The 17962-nt window shown below is 35.4% G+C and overlaps 1 protein-coding gene across 1 annotated transcript; it reads right to left on the bottom strand.

The window, feature by feature from the left end:
- Nucleotides 1-3470: 3470 nt before the first annotated feature.
- LOC131049814 (uncharacterized) lies at nt 3471-13591 on the bottom strand. The gene is made up of 7 exons (XM_057983893.2): nt 12388-13591; nt 5448-5627; nt 5137-5255; nt 4359-4595; nt 4003-4261; nt 3653-3891; nt 3471-3527 (listed from the first exon to the last, which is right to left on the bottom strand). Exons 1-7 carry the CDS (start codon nt 13589-13591, stop codon nt 3471-3473), a joined length of 2295 nt encoding a protein of 764 aa, XP_057839876.2.
- Between the last annotated feature and the right edge of the window lie 4371 nt (nt 13592-17962).

Here is a 17962-nt window from a genome sequence, read left to right as displayed (position 1 = left end):
TGCTGGAAATGGAACTATTTAAATCTCTTGTCCAAAGTGATGAACTTCATAAGGAGTAATACAACCTCTTTCCAAACCCCGGGTAAGTCATCCCTAGTGAAACACAATTGCATGCAAGCAACTTTCTCCCCTAGCTTCAGGAACCTCTTTGAAATCCACCTTGTAATTATCCTTAGGTTTCTTTGGGAAGGTTGTACCCTCCACCACAGGACCCACAACATCCACAATCATGTTGAATAGATGGGAGACATGTTGTTAGAGTTATGTGTAAATTTACTTTTTCCATAGGGAGGTTTCAAAAATCATGGTATAATCCTTTGGGGTACATTAGATCTTTTGGAGTAATAAGGTTGTCTAAATGAAAAAATTAGTTAGTATTGCTAAATTTGAAGGATATGATTTTCATGGAAAATAAACACATAGTTATTTTTAATTGAAAAATATTAATGAGACATTGTCAGTGGAATTTTTAAGAAACCAGGAGATGTAGATGAAGCGACAAAATGGACAACTAAAGATTGCAGTTCTGCAAAATTGATTGGTCTTGGCTTATTTGATGCATGTTTGCATCACATTAGTCTAATTAAGTCATCAAATAAAATATGGAATGGTCTAAATACCTTACTTGGTTCACAAGCATCAAGTGCTAAAACATCCATAAAATAGAAATTGTTTGGGTTGAAGATGAAATAGGGAGATAATATTTTTCAATACATAAGTAAATCTCATTCTTCCCTTAATCAACTTCAAGGTAAAAATTACAAATTCAATGATGATAATGCCAAGGCAATCTTAGTAGTATTCCTTCAAGATTCGATCATACTTTTTTCACTTTGAAAATAAAATCCCAATTCAGAAACTGTGATTTCTTCTTTAATTGATGAAGGAAGTAGAGTTAATAATAGTCACTTAATTGTTGAGGAAAGTGTTTTTCTTTCTAAGAAGTCTATCATTTCTACAAGGAAATAATTCACGTGCTATTATTGTTAGAAAATTGGACATGTGCAGATGAATTGTGTTTAGTGGTCCAAATATCTCATCGATGGGAAGTTGAAGAAAAATAAAGATCTAGCTACAACTGAAGGTGAAACACACTTTGGTGGTTTTACGGTGCATACAAATGACTCATATATCAACGATCTAACTTACCTCATGATGCCAAGATTGATGAAAGATTGATGTTTTAGAGTGTAACACAAGATCCTATTAGAGATTGGAGGCAATGGAGGTAGGAGGTTTATAATAATCCCAAGATAGCTTCTCAGTCAAGGATGATTCATTTCATAAGAAGCATACTTTTATATTTGTATCTCTAAATAAAAGAAGGGGATTAGTATCATGTGTCCCTTCAAGGAGCAAGGGAGAGCAATATTTTTATGATTTGTTGAGCAATTGAGGAGATATTAGACACACTTAGAGGAGATGTGGACTTTCAAAAAAGATGTCTCATGTGCAGATGTTTGGTTGTTGATTTGTGTAGCAGAGGAGGGATTATTTCCACAATATTTGAAGAGGTGTTAGATACACACAATGAAGATGTGGACCTTCAGAGGAAAGGTGTCTCATGTGCAACACTAGAGGATGCATTAGACACACTCAGAGGAGATGTGGAATTTCAAAGGAAATGTGTCTCATTGTGCATAGAGGGTGGGAAATCTTTTATGTTCTCTCATGTTGTGTAGATGTTTACAGGTTCTACAATCAAGATATCCATTGATGCACCAAGCTCAATGTTTCCTAAGTGAGTGAGGAGGATTGGTGAAGGTGCTTTATCAAAGTATCTAGAAGGGTTGGGTTCAAAACTCTTGCAATGTTCCACTCTTGTTTGGATTAATACAATAAGGTTGAGAATGTTGGTGTATTATAATGCTATAGTGTGGCTATGAAATTGCAATTATGTAACAAATTTAGATTTTGTTTGCATTGCCTATTGAAAGGTGGATGCTATGAATCAATGAAAATCAAATTATATATGCAATAAGCTATCAAATTTTCTATTTTGCAATCATGATTTAGTGTTCCCTGTTACGCTCTCAAAAAAATGTTGAGGAGAACATAAGGGCGATTGAGGAATATTTTATGAAATCTGATGTTATTAAGGCATTAGATTGTCACATTTTAAGTTCCAAAAAATTTTATACTTATTTCTCACATTGATATAATTTTTCTTTGCATATCAGTTATAATTTTATTATTAATATATGTACCCAATTCTTTCTTCTACTAACTTATTTAATCTCATACACTTATTTATATGATTTTCATTTCTTTATTATGTTATCTTACATATCTTTTCATCAATTGATTTGGTTTTTTATTTAGTTTATTTCTCTCATATGTTTTTGCCTTTCTTAACCTTTCTTTTGAATTTTTGGATCTCTTGATCCTTGTGATTACTTTCTCTTACTCTTCCCATCCCATTTCATTTATTCTAGGTATGCAACTTTACATCTTATATGATTCCTTTGGCTTTGGTCATCTTGATAATGTATCATAGAATGTGATCCGAAATGTTGACACAAAGTCTTAAACACAATTGAATTCAGAAACAACATTCTCTTTATATGACAAGTTGTGGAAATCTCTTAAGATTAATCATTACTTAAATATTTGTTTAAAATGATTGACTTTGTAGGGCATGAGAAGATTTTTATTACCCCTCTAGAAAGTGAAACTGAAGTTGCGGTCTAGAGCTTTTCACTAGTTTACATGCATTGGATTGTTCGATTAAATTTTGTGTTGTGAATTTGCTTGTTTAATAGGTAATATTTCCTTAAAATATATATTATGTAGGGAAAATAAATGATATAACAAATCTAAATAGATAATCTTTATTTATAAAAAGATGCTAAATTTATTCAGAGCTATGTTACCAGAATCATGACGACAAGGCTTTTTTCCGCATTTCGACAGGCAAAACCCGTTTTCCATTGCAGATAATCATTTCTAAGCCTGTCACATAATTGTTCACGGTTGCATGAAGTTAGATATTTCTACTTTGTACTATGTCATTAATATATATTGGGTGCCATACAACTATATCCTTTTTGAATGAGAAATGAATTAAAACTTCCTTGAAATGATTAACTTTTTCAATTCTTTCTCTTATTTTTGTGTGTGTTTATCTCTTTCAAAAATCTTTGAACAAATTTTGAGTGAGTTTAAGTGAGTTTAGAAAGATTGATTTTGATTTCTTTTTTAACATTAACATTTATTTTACACATTCACTTTTTAATGACATTTTATTTTATTAATTTTTTTTTTTAAATTATAATTAGATTTAAAATATATAATAATATATTTTTTAAATTAATTTTAATTAAATGAAAAAATAGTTTTATATATTTTTATTTTTTATTTTTCTATTAAACAAAATATTTTTTATTTTTTATATTTCTATTAAACAAATTTTTTTATATATATATACACGTGTCTTCTTTCTAATCTTTAAATATTCTATTTCTCGTCACTTATTGTTGCCGTTGCATTTCTTGTTTCTCATTTCTGATAACATAGATTCGGAGAGGCTGCATGACATTCAACATTATTGTAAAACAATGAGAAACCTGTATTTACTAAATCATATAAAGAATATGATAATGCTGTCTGATATAACAAAGCCAGGACCAGGGCTTGTGCATTATTGGTAAACAGAAGCGTTATTTCCCAAGACTACTGAAGAGAGATTAAATGGGTGGATAAAAGAAGAATTTCCACTCCAAATCTGTTGTGAAAACATGGCATGAAGTTTTTCAGTGGGATGGGTTCTATCCCAGAACATGTATGCACTTGTATCATTGCAAAACAAGTTCTGTGGAGTTGTCTTTCCACAGTTTACTTGTGCGTTAAATAATCCTGACCCACAACATGCTGTATTTGTATTCTTAAATCCTGCACCAAAGAAAAATCATAGATTTATTTCACTTTTCACCCACCCAATCACTGAACCTTTAAACCAAGATTGATTTTATGTTTAAGAGACTAGTTTAGAGTGTAGCTTACCATAGGCTTCAGCGTTTTGAATAATGTTAATGAAATAGTCATAAGTTTTTAGTTGGATGATCGTTACTCCACCTAGTTTTCTCCTAAGGTGAGCCACAAGTGACTGTAAAGCATTGTTGTATGCCACGACCAGCTGGTTTGCGCTCTCCAAACATTCACCTTTGGCTATGGTGTATCCAGACAGTCTGGTATAAGGAGTACATCCCAAAGCTGGAACATCCACTACAAGGAATTTCCTTGACCCAGCACGGTAAAGAAGCTGCCAAGCCACATACCAATCAAGAACATTCTTAGACCATAAATTATTTTAAATTATTTCAAGTAATATCTAAATTTAAAGGAATTCTGAAACTTACTGCTAAGTACTGATCGAATGCGGAGACCAGCAGAGTAACGAACTGTTCAGGAGTAGTGGTGTTTTGGAAAGTAGCGTTAGCAATATAGGCACCGATATCGTTACCTCCAATTGTAATGCAAAATAAAGAGTTGCTTATGTAGGACTTCGCATTTGCATCTCCAGATGGGTGTGTCTTTCTTAGAATATAAGAAAACTGTTGAAATTGAAATACTTGGCGACTCATAGTGATAATATTCTGTAAGATAAAGCAAGCATTACTAGAAGAATGGAAAAGTTCAAGTTAAACTCATTTCACTAATATAATAGCATTTCTTGACACGTAATGCTCTGTTATATCATACAACTATTTGATAGAATAATTATATTGAAAAAATATAAACTAATTTGAATAAATCACTTTGCATAGGAATTTTTGGGACATTAGAATATTGTCATCTAAGACCTTCAAGGCCTCAACAGTAAGATTAACTAAATATCATTAGCAGTACAATCTAAAGTGAACATAATATGTTTGGCAAAATTAACTAGAAAATAATTGTATTTTCTTGTATATGAAACGATATTTTTTAATCTTATATGGAAGGAAGTATTGAATAATGTTTCTGTATTTTAGATTTTAGATTATTCTTTGTGATCTATCATCAAAGAATAAAAGAAATAAAATTATACTATGAACTCTGAAATCTAATGACATTAAAAATGAAGATATATATTGGAGGATCTGAAATTCAATATTGAGGTCTTCAGAAAAAAAGGTGGTGGTGAAAAGAAAGCACATCTCCAGTCCCTGTTGAGTCGAGCAATCCACTACTTCCTGAGGCGAAATTGATCCCTCGACTAAAATTTGCCTTTGGTTCCAGATATGGAGGGACAAAAGGTAGCCCCAAGTAGGTACCTGCAACCATCCTTATACAATAAATTATTTAGGAATAATCTTGGATAATTAGTAAGATTAGATTAATTAACCGAAAAACACAATGAATTAGGTTGATTAGTAACGCTTTTTGGTATAATGGATAAAGCTAAAAACACAGATTAAGAGGACTGCAATTAAACATCTAAGTCTGAAATAAGGAATAACACCAACCCAGGAAATCGAAAGTGGTGCGGCCATTGGTGAAGCGACCAGTTGGATGGGGGAAAAAGGAGATGCCATAAGGTGTGAAATTTGCACGCGCTGTAGAGTGTGGAATGTAGTTATTGTTCCCTGCATCTCCTAGGGAATCTCCAAACACAAACATGGCTGGCACATAATCTCCTTTCTCAGCTGCAACCAAACAGCTGATCATCCATAACCCAACTAAAATACCTACTGATGAACTCTTAATTATCGCCATTAACAGAAATTATAGCAGGACTCCTGTTCAATCTGCAACTCATTCACTTATTAACGATAACAGGCTTCTATCTATATATAGGGCTTGCAAAAAGGAATGAATCTAACAAGTACGACTATTTTTATGATAAAAAATCGTAGAGTAAAATAAGTGTTGGAGATTGTAATCCCAACTACTCCAGCTGAACTTGTCACTTCCGTATCCTCCTCATCCGTAGTCAATCTCAGTATTAAATACAAAAAGTAAAAATAGATCATAAGGATTTCTACAGATTGCTCCTATCTGTCCTAGTCACCTCTGATGTTATTGGGAAGCTCAAAAATATTTATTTATATATCCTCTTTCTCCTCGGTAGTCTGTAATTGGTGAATATGTTTGATTTTTTATTTTGTATGCACTCCCTCAACAGAGCAGAGTCCAGCTCTCACAGCTGAAAATATGAATCTGTAATGATCTAAATTTATGAAATTATATAATATTTTTGATGATGAATATAAATTTTTATGTTTAGTTTCTATATTTCTGCTCCTCCTAATTCCTTCAAATGGTATCTGAGTTGATGGTAGATGATTTTAAAGACCCTGAAGAGCCAAAAGAAATAGGGAACGAAGTAATTAGAAAGATTTTTTAGTCCAATATTAAGATTTTTCAATCTTATCTTTCTATAGGGATCATCTATAAAGTGAATAGGTATTCTATATTTAAGGTTGTTCACCTGAAATTACACCTGCTCAACGAGGGCAGAATAGTTCTATATTATTCCTCCAAGCGGAGAGGTATATTGCCCGCCATGCAGGTCAACAAGAGCAGACGTGCTCTATAAAAGAGCATACGATATGCACGAGGTAAACACCTAACACGCGTTACTGCTGAGTGTGGAGGTTCGAGTCCTCCTTAAGGCGCACATATTGGAATAAAATGTTCAAGGGGAAATCAAATTGATACTATGTCTTTCTAGCAAATCGAAAAAAAAAAAAACAACGGAGTTCGATTATATATCGATTATAATCGATAGGTACCGATCGACCCGTGGAACCTATGAAATCTTTCATAAAAAAAATGATTATGTGCCCATATTCCGACACGATTTCCGATCTATTGTTCTGTATAACTCAGATATTGGGGAATAAGACTCTGAGTCGCAGTCGAAAAATTATTATTTCTTATAATTCTATATTCTTTTTTGCTTTTCATTCATATTTCCTGTTTACTTTTTCTTCAAAAAATGATCTTCTGTGTTCCGCATTAAAAAAAAAACGAGATGCTTTATTTTTAATTGAAAATTAGCATCGAATAATAGGGACAATATGAGAGAGAAAGAATAGTTTTCTAATTGTATAGGGCTATACGGACTCGAACCGTAGACCTTCTCGGTAGAACAGATCAAATTTCTTATTACCAAAATGATTCGAACTGTTCGAAGAACCCAACATGCATTTTTATTGCATTGGGCTCTTTCATTAACTGATGGAAAAATCAGTTAGTCTGCCATTCTCTTCTTTCCAGAAAGATAATAAGATGGCTCCGTTTGCTTCAAACGAAAATTTTTAGATGAGTATGTTCTAAGTTGAGAGATGGTCATTGTGTAGAAGAGCATTTTTAAAATCTGCAGAATAATGTAAGAAAGAGGAGTCGATAAAAGAGTTTAGAGGAGGATATCAAGTTGTTGGAAGTCGTGAAAAGATTAGTGAAGTTGCTAGTAGATGAAGAAATAATATGATTGAATGCAGCAGTAGTATTCTGTATTTGTATAAACATGTTTGAGGCCAGCATAGCGCAATAGGATCCCTAAACATCAGCAGTGCGACTCTATGGGAGCAGTTAAAAACCAAGTATTTCACACCTCAACCTACAATAGACTGGGCTAGAGCTCATTGTTAGAACATCCAACAGCAGCATGGGATTTCCTATGTTTGATTTCTAATATTTGAAGATTTTAGATGCTACAACATCAATGAAAGAAACTAAGAATGCAATCAGAACTCATAATTGAGATTAAAGGGGAGTGTTGGAGATTGTAATCCCAATTACTCCGGCAGTATTAAATGCAAATAGTAAAAATAGATTTTCACAAGGATTTGAATTCATTCAAACAGATTGCTCCTATATGTCCTTTATCACATCTGCAGTTTTTGTGAATTTCAAAAATATTTATTTATGTATACTCCCTTTCTTCCCTAATCTGTAATTGGTCTATTTAATGTTTGATTTTGTTTTTTGTATGCACTGCCTCAGTAAAGTAGAGTCCAGCTTTCAGAGTTGAAAATATGAATCTGTAATGATCTAAATGTGTGAAGCCTGCTCCTCCTCATTCCTTCAATAGATAGAAGCTATCGTTTACGATTCTGTTCAGGTTAATAAGGTCAGGATAACGTAAGAAGGGGCCAGAGTTAAAAAATGATGAAGGAAGTTTCTCCTTCCATTATGACCAATCAGTGGCAATACTTTTCAACGAAAACAGAGAAGAATGAACTTGGCATGCTATACAATACAAGGTAGCAATTTATTTAATTACTAGAAGAAAAAAAACTACCAGAGCACGCAGTTTGATGCACATTTTTTCGTCTAATTAATCTCTGCAGATAATCAATAGAAGAAATCTCCTTACCACTAACTCGTTTTTATCTCTATCCACACTATTTCATAACAAATTTGTATTCTTTAAAAGACGATATCATTTATTCTTTCAATATCTTAGTATGTAATCGCTCTTCAGCGGCTAAGACATTTTCCTTGACAATCACAAACCACCACAGTTGACAATATTTTAATCAAAGCCTGTCAAAAATGGCTGGCCATATTGTCACGTGCAGGTATACCAAAAGCTTATATTTGCTAACAAGTTCACAGGATGAAAATTTGAGCAAATCTGGCACAAGCCTTATTTTCATGGTGTACTGCCCAGCTAAAGTATGATCATATAAGATCTTTTGTGTATTACTCCTCTATTATTCCTGTATTACAACGAGGACCCTCTCTCTTTAATTTTGTTCAGTTATTAGTTTTTCTTTTTTCTTTTTTTTTTGTGTTTGATATATTTTTTTATATTATAACAAAGTTTTTTTTTTTTTTTTTTGATAAAAGTGGATGAGACCACTAAAATTATATTGATTATATATATTTTTTACATGTGTCTGGTTCAAAGAGAACGGAAGGGAAAGAACCAGTAAGAAAACCCTTCAGTATTGCTCAAAAGAACATAAGCCTATCTACCCATTACAAAAAGCCCATAGACATACCAAACCCCCTAGTTACATTGCAATACATTGCATTCCACATTAGATATAAAGGAAGCTTTAAGAATCAGTCTAACAGAGAGCATCTGAAGATGGAGTCAAGAATGTCCACCAAAATCAGTGCCATCAGCCCAAAATCCAACCTGTCTAAACACCACAAGAATCCAAAGCTCTGAAGAAAACAAAACTCAGGGCCATGAAAGAACCAAGAATAAGAGATCCCGCCATCACAAATATGGTGAGCAAACATAAACAGATCCAAATAAGAAGCAGAGAAGGATATTGAAGACCCTCAGGAAGAAGGATGCGACCGATCCAAAGAATAATCCAAAGCAATAACCCAAGGAGTAATATCATAATAAGAAACCCTCTACAACACCACATTAACTGCTCTTTCCAATTCCTCAAAAAAAGCCACCAACCACTGAATTTGGTAATAATTCTCCATAGAAAAACAGAACATGATGTTAGAGTGAAAAGCAAGACAAAGATCGAATGAAAGTCATAAGTGCCCACCAACAACAATATAACAGAGAACGAGATCACCATATCATAATTATCCCATCATAAGAGAAAGCTGCTAACATGAAGTTGATCACACAATGATAAAGCCAACAGATACCATAATAACCCCAATCATTAAAACAACTCCTTGAATCACAGATCAACCATGATGCCATATGAAACGAAGAGAGAATCAAGTCCTTAAGGTACAAAAACCTGATGGAAAGGCATCAAACAACCAGTTGCAATGAAAAATGATTACCAAAAATAGAGGATCAAACAGATACTATACAAGTACCCATGCCATATAGTTACTAACTAATATGTAATGATTGCCGAAATCCAAAGAGATCCCAAACTTACGAAAGAAGTTCAAAAAAGTCTGCCAACCAAGATAACCAAAAGCTGACCACTCAACTGAGAAAGAATAACTCCACCGTCCAATCCAGAAGATACCCCTCCTACCCCCGGACTTTGTGCAGAGATACTACCAAATATGACTACAACAGGAATGTTGCCATAAGATAGGACAACATCCCCCCTATAGCCATACAGGAAAGTAACAACCACATAAAGCAAGGAGACATGAGAAGGTACTAACACAATAGGCATCTCAGACCAATAGAAGAAACCCCAACAAACTTCCTACTCCATGAAGAAAATCTAACATGAGCTATAAATAACACAACTATTGTCATGAAGACCAACAAGGAGGTTTCCAAGAAGGAGGGCCACCAACTAAAAAAGCATCTTCATGCAAGAAATGGGAATGTCCAAGGGAGAAACCTATAGGAAATCAACACCCTCAACAACAACCTTATTTGCTAAAAATTCCGCAATGACATTGATCTCCCTAAAACAATGTGAGATAAAAAAAGTGGAAAAGCATTTTAACTGCTGAAGAATGTGATCTAAGAAATATTGCAGATGTCAAGATAGACATTTCTTAGCTACAACTTCCTAAAACACCATCATGGAATCGCCTTCAATAATAATGTCTTTAATGTTTAATGAAAGAGCAAGATCAAGCCTAAAGGATAAAGCCTGAAACTCGGCCATGTTATTGGTACCATGCCCAATTTGTTTACACACAGCTTTGATGATTTTTGAAGAATGATAAAAAATAACTACTCCAATACCAGACCTTCCTGGATTCCCCTTGGAAGCCCCATCAAACTGAAGTTTGAATGAAGGGAATGGAGGAGAAGTCCATCTAGCCAATTTTTGTTTAACCGAAGAAGATAGGCCACCTGATATAGCCCCATGGGAGGGCATCAGATGAAGTGTAGACCATTTCCAAGTAACTTGATTATCCCAATGAGAGAAAGAACTAAGATGATCTAAGTTTTTATGGATGAAAGAAAGTACCACCTCACTGATAGAGGATTGAATTTTACCAATTACTTCAGTCAAAGTGACATATTTATGATTAAAAATTGTAGAATTTCTTTCGAGCCAAAGATTCCAAATCACCAGTGATGGGGCCACAACCCAAAGGGATGAATAAAACGATGAGGAAAACAACAAGGGCCAGGCCATGAAATACAAAAGTAGATTGGCACCTATCATAGAAGACTAGCCAAGCATGCCAAATAACCAATACCAGCACTCAGAAGCAAAATGGACAAAACAGGAAAAGATGATCCATGGATTCCATACAATGACCACAAAAAACACAAGGGAATACAACTGTAATCCCAAGTCTATCCAAATGCATCCCAGTGAGAACCTTGTCTTGGACTACCAGCCAAGCAAATGACCCCATTTTAGGAAGGCAAGCTGGATGCCAAAAAAGCTTAGTAGGCCAGCAAGGGATGGTGAAGTTTGAACTAAAGAATTATAACCATCTTTAATTGAATATGAACCAACAACACTCTTAATCCAAACCAAGGAATCCTCTTTATTTTGGAAAACAAGGGGTCTTTTGTGAAGTTCTTCCACAAAAGCTAGAATAAGATTATTATCAACAAACAAGGGAGGGATAATCTTCCATTTCACAATCACACAAGGACCAGTGGAGACAATGTCAAAATAATCTGCAACAAAAGGCCCCCAAAGCTCTGATAGAATACCAGACAAAGGGGACCAATCTCGAATGGCTAAAAGGGCAAAGTGCCCATTCTAGACTTCATCCCAAAATAGGACTTTTTTCCCATTATGAACAACCCAGGATAGATGTGGCAAAATAAACATCCTACAAGATACCAAAAAATTTCAGAAAGTTGAACCTTTTGGAAGAGATGAAGCAGTAAAACTCCTTTCTCTAGAAGCACCCCTTAAATACTTAACAAACATGATGGCAGCCCATTTACTATGAGGGTCAGCATATAATTTCCATACCAATTTTGCCCCCAAAGCCTTATTCTAAGCAACTAAATTACGAATACCCACACCCTCCAGCTCTTTGGGATGACAAATATTGTCCCAAGCCAAGAGAGGAATCCTCGGCCTATCACCCAAGTTATCATTCCAAAAAAAGGTCCTAAGGGAAACCTTAATGCTCTTAATAACTTGGGGGGAGCCTGCAAAACAAACATCAAATATGTGGGGATGGCATTCAAGACTGACTTAATTAAAAGAATTTTACCAACCATCGTAAGCCACTTTTGATTCCAGGAAGAGATTCAGGAGGATATTGTATGAACAATTTTGTTCCAAAAGGAAGCCTTTTCTGATCCTAGAAAAAAAGGAATGCCCAGGTATACACACGGGAGGGTCCCTACTTGGAAATTCCAAAAGTGGACAAGTCTATCTCTAACTAGAGGGGAGACATTCACAAAAAAGACTTTGGACTTGTGATTATTAACACTTTGTCTAGAAAAAGTTGCAAAATCATAGATAATTTTCTTAATAACTTGAGCCTCCCTTAGAGAGGCTACCCTTAACAGAAGCATACCATCCACAAACAAGCAATGGGATTGTGGAGAAAGGAGGCCATCTATTCTAATACCTGACCATAAACCAGACGATGTAGCATTAGATATGGCCCTACTTAATGCTTCAACCAAAAGAATAAAAAGAAAAGGAGACAAAGGATCCCCTTGTCTAAGTCCTTGAGAGGAAGCAAAAAACCTTGAAGGGGAACCGTTAACCAAAACTGAAAAGCAAGCAAATGATATATAAGAAAACACCCACTTAACCCAACAATGCGAAAAGCCCAATCTATGCAAAACAACCCTAAGAGCTTGCCAATTAACCCAATCATAAGCCTTAAGCATGTCTAGCTTAAGTATCATAGCCAGATTCTTTTGTTGAGATATGGAGTGCAGAATTTCATGAGCTACAATCGCACCTTCAGATATTTCCCAACCAAGTACAAATCCTCCCTGCTCCAGGGAAACAATCCGAGGAAGGAGCTTAGAGAGCCTAACCAAAATTGCCTTAGTAAAGATTTTATATAAAGTAGTACACAAGGAAATCAGATGAAAATCCGAGAATGAAGTAGGATTATCCACCTTTGGAATGATAGCAATTAGAGTAGTATTAAGCTCTCTAAGAATAGACCTATTTCTTCTAGATTCCTCCAAGGCTAACAATACATCATTCCCAATAAACTCCCAGCACTTTTGAAAGAATAGTGCCGTAAACCCATCCAGACCCAGGGCCTTCTCTAGATGCATGGAAAAGACTATCTCTTTCAGTTCAGCTAGAATAAAGGGAGCCATAAGCTTCTTATTATCTTCTTGAGAAACTAAAGAGGGGATCGATTGCATAATCTCATTATCTAACACAACTAGATCTACTGTAAGAAGTGACTTAAAGAACCTAATGGCTTTGAAAGCAATATCTTCCTCATCCACCAAATTGTTCCCATTAGAGTCAGTAATACAGGAAATTCGATTACGCTGTCTCTTGAGCTTGGATGAGGAATGGAAAAACTTAGTATTTCTATCCCCTTCGGAGAGCCAAAGGTCTCTAGACTTCTGCCTCCAATAAGATTCTTCCCTAGCCAAAGTCTCAGTAAGTTGAAAGTTCAACAACTTCAACCTATCATACAAAAGAGAGGACATTCCTAAAGCCATAATGCTCTTATTAATTTGTTCAATTTCTTCCTGAATCCTGGCCTTTTCTCCAAAAATGTTCTTGAAATGTGATACATTCCACACCTTAATCTTCTGCTTTAAGAAACCCAACTTCTTAACAAGCTGAAACATCTGGGACCCAGGAAAGAATGGGGCAGAGCACCACCATTACTTTAATGAAGGTAGGAAAGATTGATAACAAAACCACATTGGCTCAAACTTAAAAGGTAACTTCCGAGGAGCACTGTCCTCAAAAATAGTAAACTGAATAGGAAAATGGTCAGAACCAGTAAAGGGGAGAACTAAGGAAACAAAGTCCTATCCTGAATTGAACCAGTTTTCTGAAACCAGAAAACTATCCAATCTCTCAGAAATTTGGCAAAAGTCTCTACGCATGTTGCTCCATGTAAATGTCCCATTAAGCAGTTTACAATCAACCAAATTTAATGACTGAATGAAGAGGCAAAAATCTGACATAAAATGCTTGTTATGGATGATTCCCCCAGCCTTTTCATTCAAACTAGTAATTGTATTAAAATCCCCCCAAAAAATTAGAAAAGCATTACATAGCGGGGTAGCAAGGGAAGCCAGAAATTCCCAAAGGTTTCTTTTTCCTAAAACTCCAGATGGCCCATAAACATTAAATAGCCAAAATTTTAAATTAGATATCCTACTTTTGACCAAACCAAGCATCCAATTAGATGAGAAAGCAATTAATGAGAAATGAACACTAGAATCTTTCCAAAGGATCGCAAGACCCCTAGAAGCACCTGAAGATGGAGAAGCACACAAATTCCACACTTTCTAGGAAGAGAATAACCTATCAGTAGAAGATAGATTTAACTTAGTTTCTTGTACCATGACCACATCGCACTTCATTAAATCCATTTGTGACTTAATCAAGCATCGTTTGTTAGGGGCATTTAAGCCCCTAACATTCCAGTATAAAACCTCATTGGCCCTGAGGGGAAGCGTCTGCTCGCCTCGAGATTTCCAAAGAAACCAGAGAAACCTTACTTGCCAAAAAAGTCTTGTGAAGACTACACTTAGTCGCCAAGCCTCTTGTGACTGGTGGACTAAAGGGTTTTTTGGATCTTTTCTTTCTAGAAGTTTCCAAAGAGGAAAGAAGAGTTGACTAAATTCCCGCATCAATTTATAGCTTAGTTTTAACAAATTTGGTTTTACAACCTCTTTTCCTAGGAGTTGACAATGTGGGAGAAAGAGGGGTTTGTACTAAAGGAAGACTAGTATGACCCAAACAAGTATCTATAGGTAATCTATTTTCTAGAACCGAAGCCACCTGATCCTCTACCCTATCTGTAAGAATGTGAGCTGAAGATGGCCCAAGAACTGATGGCACTACGGCTTTATCCAGATAAAGTACATCAAAGGAGTTTGTAGTGGGGAAAGCAGCCAAGTCATTTTTCAGGCTACCCAAATCAATTGAGATTGAAGAAATCACTTTATTGGCAAGATTAGAGTTGAGAGAGACCTTATTTGTATTAGCAATATCTTGTGCCTAAGCAATAAGCTGCCCATCTGGGACAATATCAACATCCCTAGGATGTTCTGAGGTTTTCAACCCTTCAAGAAATTGTGTCTCAGACCCTAAGACTTTCCCAAACTCAACAGAAGACATTCCCTTAGGTAAAGCATCATTAGGATCATTAGAATTATTCAAAAGAGAACCATTCATGGACCCAGTCTTCAGGGAAGGAACAGAATGCAGAGGAGCCTCTGCCAAAGCTTCAGGAATGAAAGTTGTCTTCTTAGGGGAAGTTAAATTAGTAGTAGAAACATCTAAATGGTTCTTACTCCAAACAAACAACTCTGCATCCCTATCAAAAGAGGAATCAATACCACCCAAGCCAAATTAAATGGTTTTCATGTGAAAAAACAGAGGAGAGTCCATAATCACCAAAGAAAAGCCAAAACTCCTGGAATCTTTTAACAAATTTTGACGCCAAAGACCAAAAGGAAACCGAATATTACGAAACTTCGGCGGAGAAAGTTTAGGTGAAAATAAAACACAAATTTTTACAACCACTAGCCCATCCTCAAATTCCGAATGAGACAACAGAAATTTGCCAAAAGAATCCCCAATCAATTAGTTAAATTATCAGATTCAACAAATTCTGATGGCAACAAAGGAAGTTTAAACAAGGTAGGGACATGTTTTGGACCAACCCTAGAGGAAGCTAGAAAGGGCTTCCAACTTTCTACAAAGATCATATTCTTTCCAAGCCAAAAAAATGGAACACACAATGCCTTATCTCTAGCAGATGTAGAATCAAAAATAACAATGAATGAACTTGTAGAGAGAACATGGAAATATAAAGTGTCATACCAGTGTGCATGTATTTTATAATGGAGCTTAGACAAAGGGAGAGAGTCACCCCAAACCTGGATAACAACTGCCAAAGCCCGAAGATCATGCGCCTTCTTCCCCAAGATAACATCAGAGGTGTCAATTAACGGAACCGAGGACGAAGCAGGCTGTGAGGGCAAAAGAACATTCGGCTCTTGACCTTCCAAGCTCTTTTTTAATGGTTGTGAATTAGCAGAGTCTCTCGACAGGCCAAGTCGAGCCTTATTATCAGAAACCCTAGCATGATGAATCTACTTTTGACCACTCTTTTGCTAGTTTCTCCAATTACGACCTCGATTTCCATTGTGCCGAAAAAACCCTTTGAAATACATAGAAGAAGGAAACTCAAATGTGATTCCCCTGCCATCACAAGTAGACGAAACTAAGGCATCAACTCATTTTCCTCCGTGAAATACCCATTGAGGAATGTGTCCAACATGCATGCCAAAAGGATCCTTGGGGGGAGGCGGATCTGCCATCGCCTCATCTCCCCAACACCTCCGCGACTACATGGCGAGCACTCCTCTCCCAAGAGTGATCTGACTTAATATATCCTTCACCCAATCAATGTTTTCACCTAGATGTCTTTCAGCCAGAGGGGGAATGAGTACGATATAGCTTGCATTGGAAGGCGCAAGTGTTAGCGATTGTCTTGGACCATGCTTCGTATGTATCAGCAAGATTCCTGGTAATTGCATCTCCTATGTTGGACTCGATCTCTGTCTCGGACTGCAGTAAACTTACGGCTGTTCTGGCTAAATTGAGCCACCGGTTGCTTCAGTTCAGCTTCGATTTTCAATTTCTATGAAAATCTAGGGTTGTTTCCCGTCAATTCGGCTGTGCAATAAACTTACGGCCCGTATTGGTTTCCATCGGGGCCGATCAATTACTTTGTAAATCTTGATAGAATTGTAAAATAAATTTTCAAATTCCATTTCATTTTAAAATAGCCAGAAATAGTAATTTTGATATAATTATAAAACATCCTCAAAACTCAGTGACTGTGATATGAATTGCCCTAAGCTATCCTTTAGTTTCACATTAATTGTTATTTTCATGCATATTTTTTCTTTTTATTTATCACTTTTTTTTTTCTTTTATCTTTACTTTTGATTTTAAAATGATATATTTTAGTTTATGTTTTCATGCATATATTTTTTCTTTTTATTTATCACTTTTTTTTTTCTTTTATCTTTACTTTTGATTTTAAAATGATATATTTTAATTTATGTTTATATTTCTTAAATATATTTGTAATAAACTTAAAGAAAAGAATTTTGATTACTATTTTTTTCAAAAATGATGGAACACCACAAATCAAAATACAAACAGCTACAGCCAAACAACTAATCCTCCATAACCCAACTAAAATACCCACCAAGGAACTTCATCCAGTAGGTAGTGCCACTAAAATAAAACTATCCCAGCACTCCTGTTCAATTCATTCGCTTTTTAATTCTTAATGAGAAAAAGCTTATTTAAGAAATAATTTATTTAACTACAAGAAGAAAAAACATTAGGAGAACACAAAGTTTGATGCAGACTTTTTTTCTTATCTAATTAATCTTTGCAGACAGTTGATAGAAGAAATCCCCTTCACCACCGACTCTTTGTTATTTCTATCTGAGCTATTTCAACGACTCAGCACACCGCACAGCTAGCAATATTTCAATCTCTCAAAATCTAACGAAGACATTTACCTACTTTTATTTGACAATCAGCACACCGCACAGCTAGCAATATCTCAACTATGTGTTAGTAACCCAATCAAAACTTGCCAGAACTTTATATTTCCTAAAATTTCAGGATTAGAATATGAGAAAAGAAGCCAAAAACTTGGCTTTCATGGTGAGGTGTCGTATTAAAATTGGATCACAGTTGCTCATGTCCATGTATGTCAAAACTTATTGGAAAGTTGATCTTCGGGGCATTCAACTTTCCGTCCTTTATAGGTGGGTGGGGGAAGAAAAAATAGATCTTTATGCTAAGTGGACTTTTCTGTGCAGCATCATACCTTCCTGCTAAAGTAAGCACAATAATAATCTTGACTGCGTGGCTGGACTGACATATGCTCTATCCTAAGCGAAAGTGCAGGGTAAATTCAACTAGTATAGTGTGTGGACCTCAATTTGATG

Source organism: Cryptomeria japonica, chromosome 7 (assembly GCF_030272615.1).
Source record: "Cryptomeria japonica chromosome 7, Sugi_1.0, whole genome shotgun sequence".
NCBI lineage: Eukaryota > Viridiplantae > Streptophyta > Pinopsida > Cupressales > Cupressaceae > Cryptomeria > Cryptomeria japonica.
Note: the sequence above shows the minus strand (reverse complement) of the source record. Positions and strands in the feature narration are given on the sequence as shown.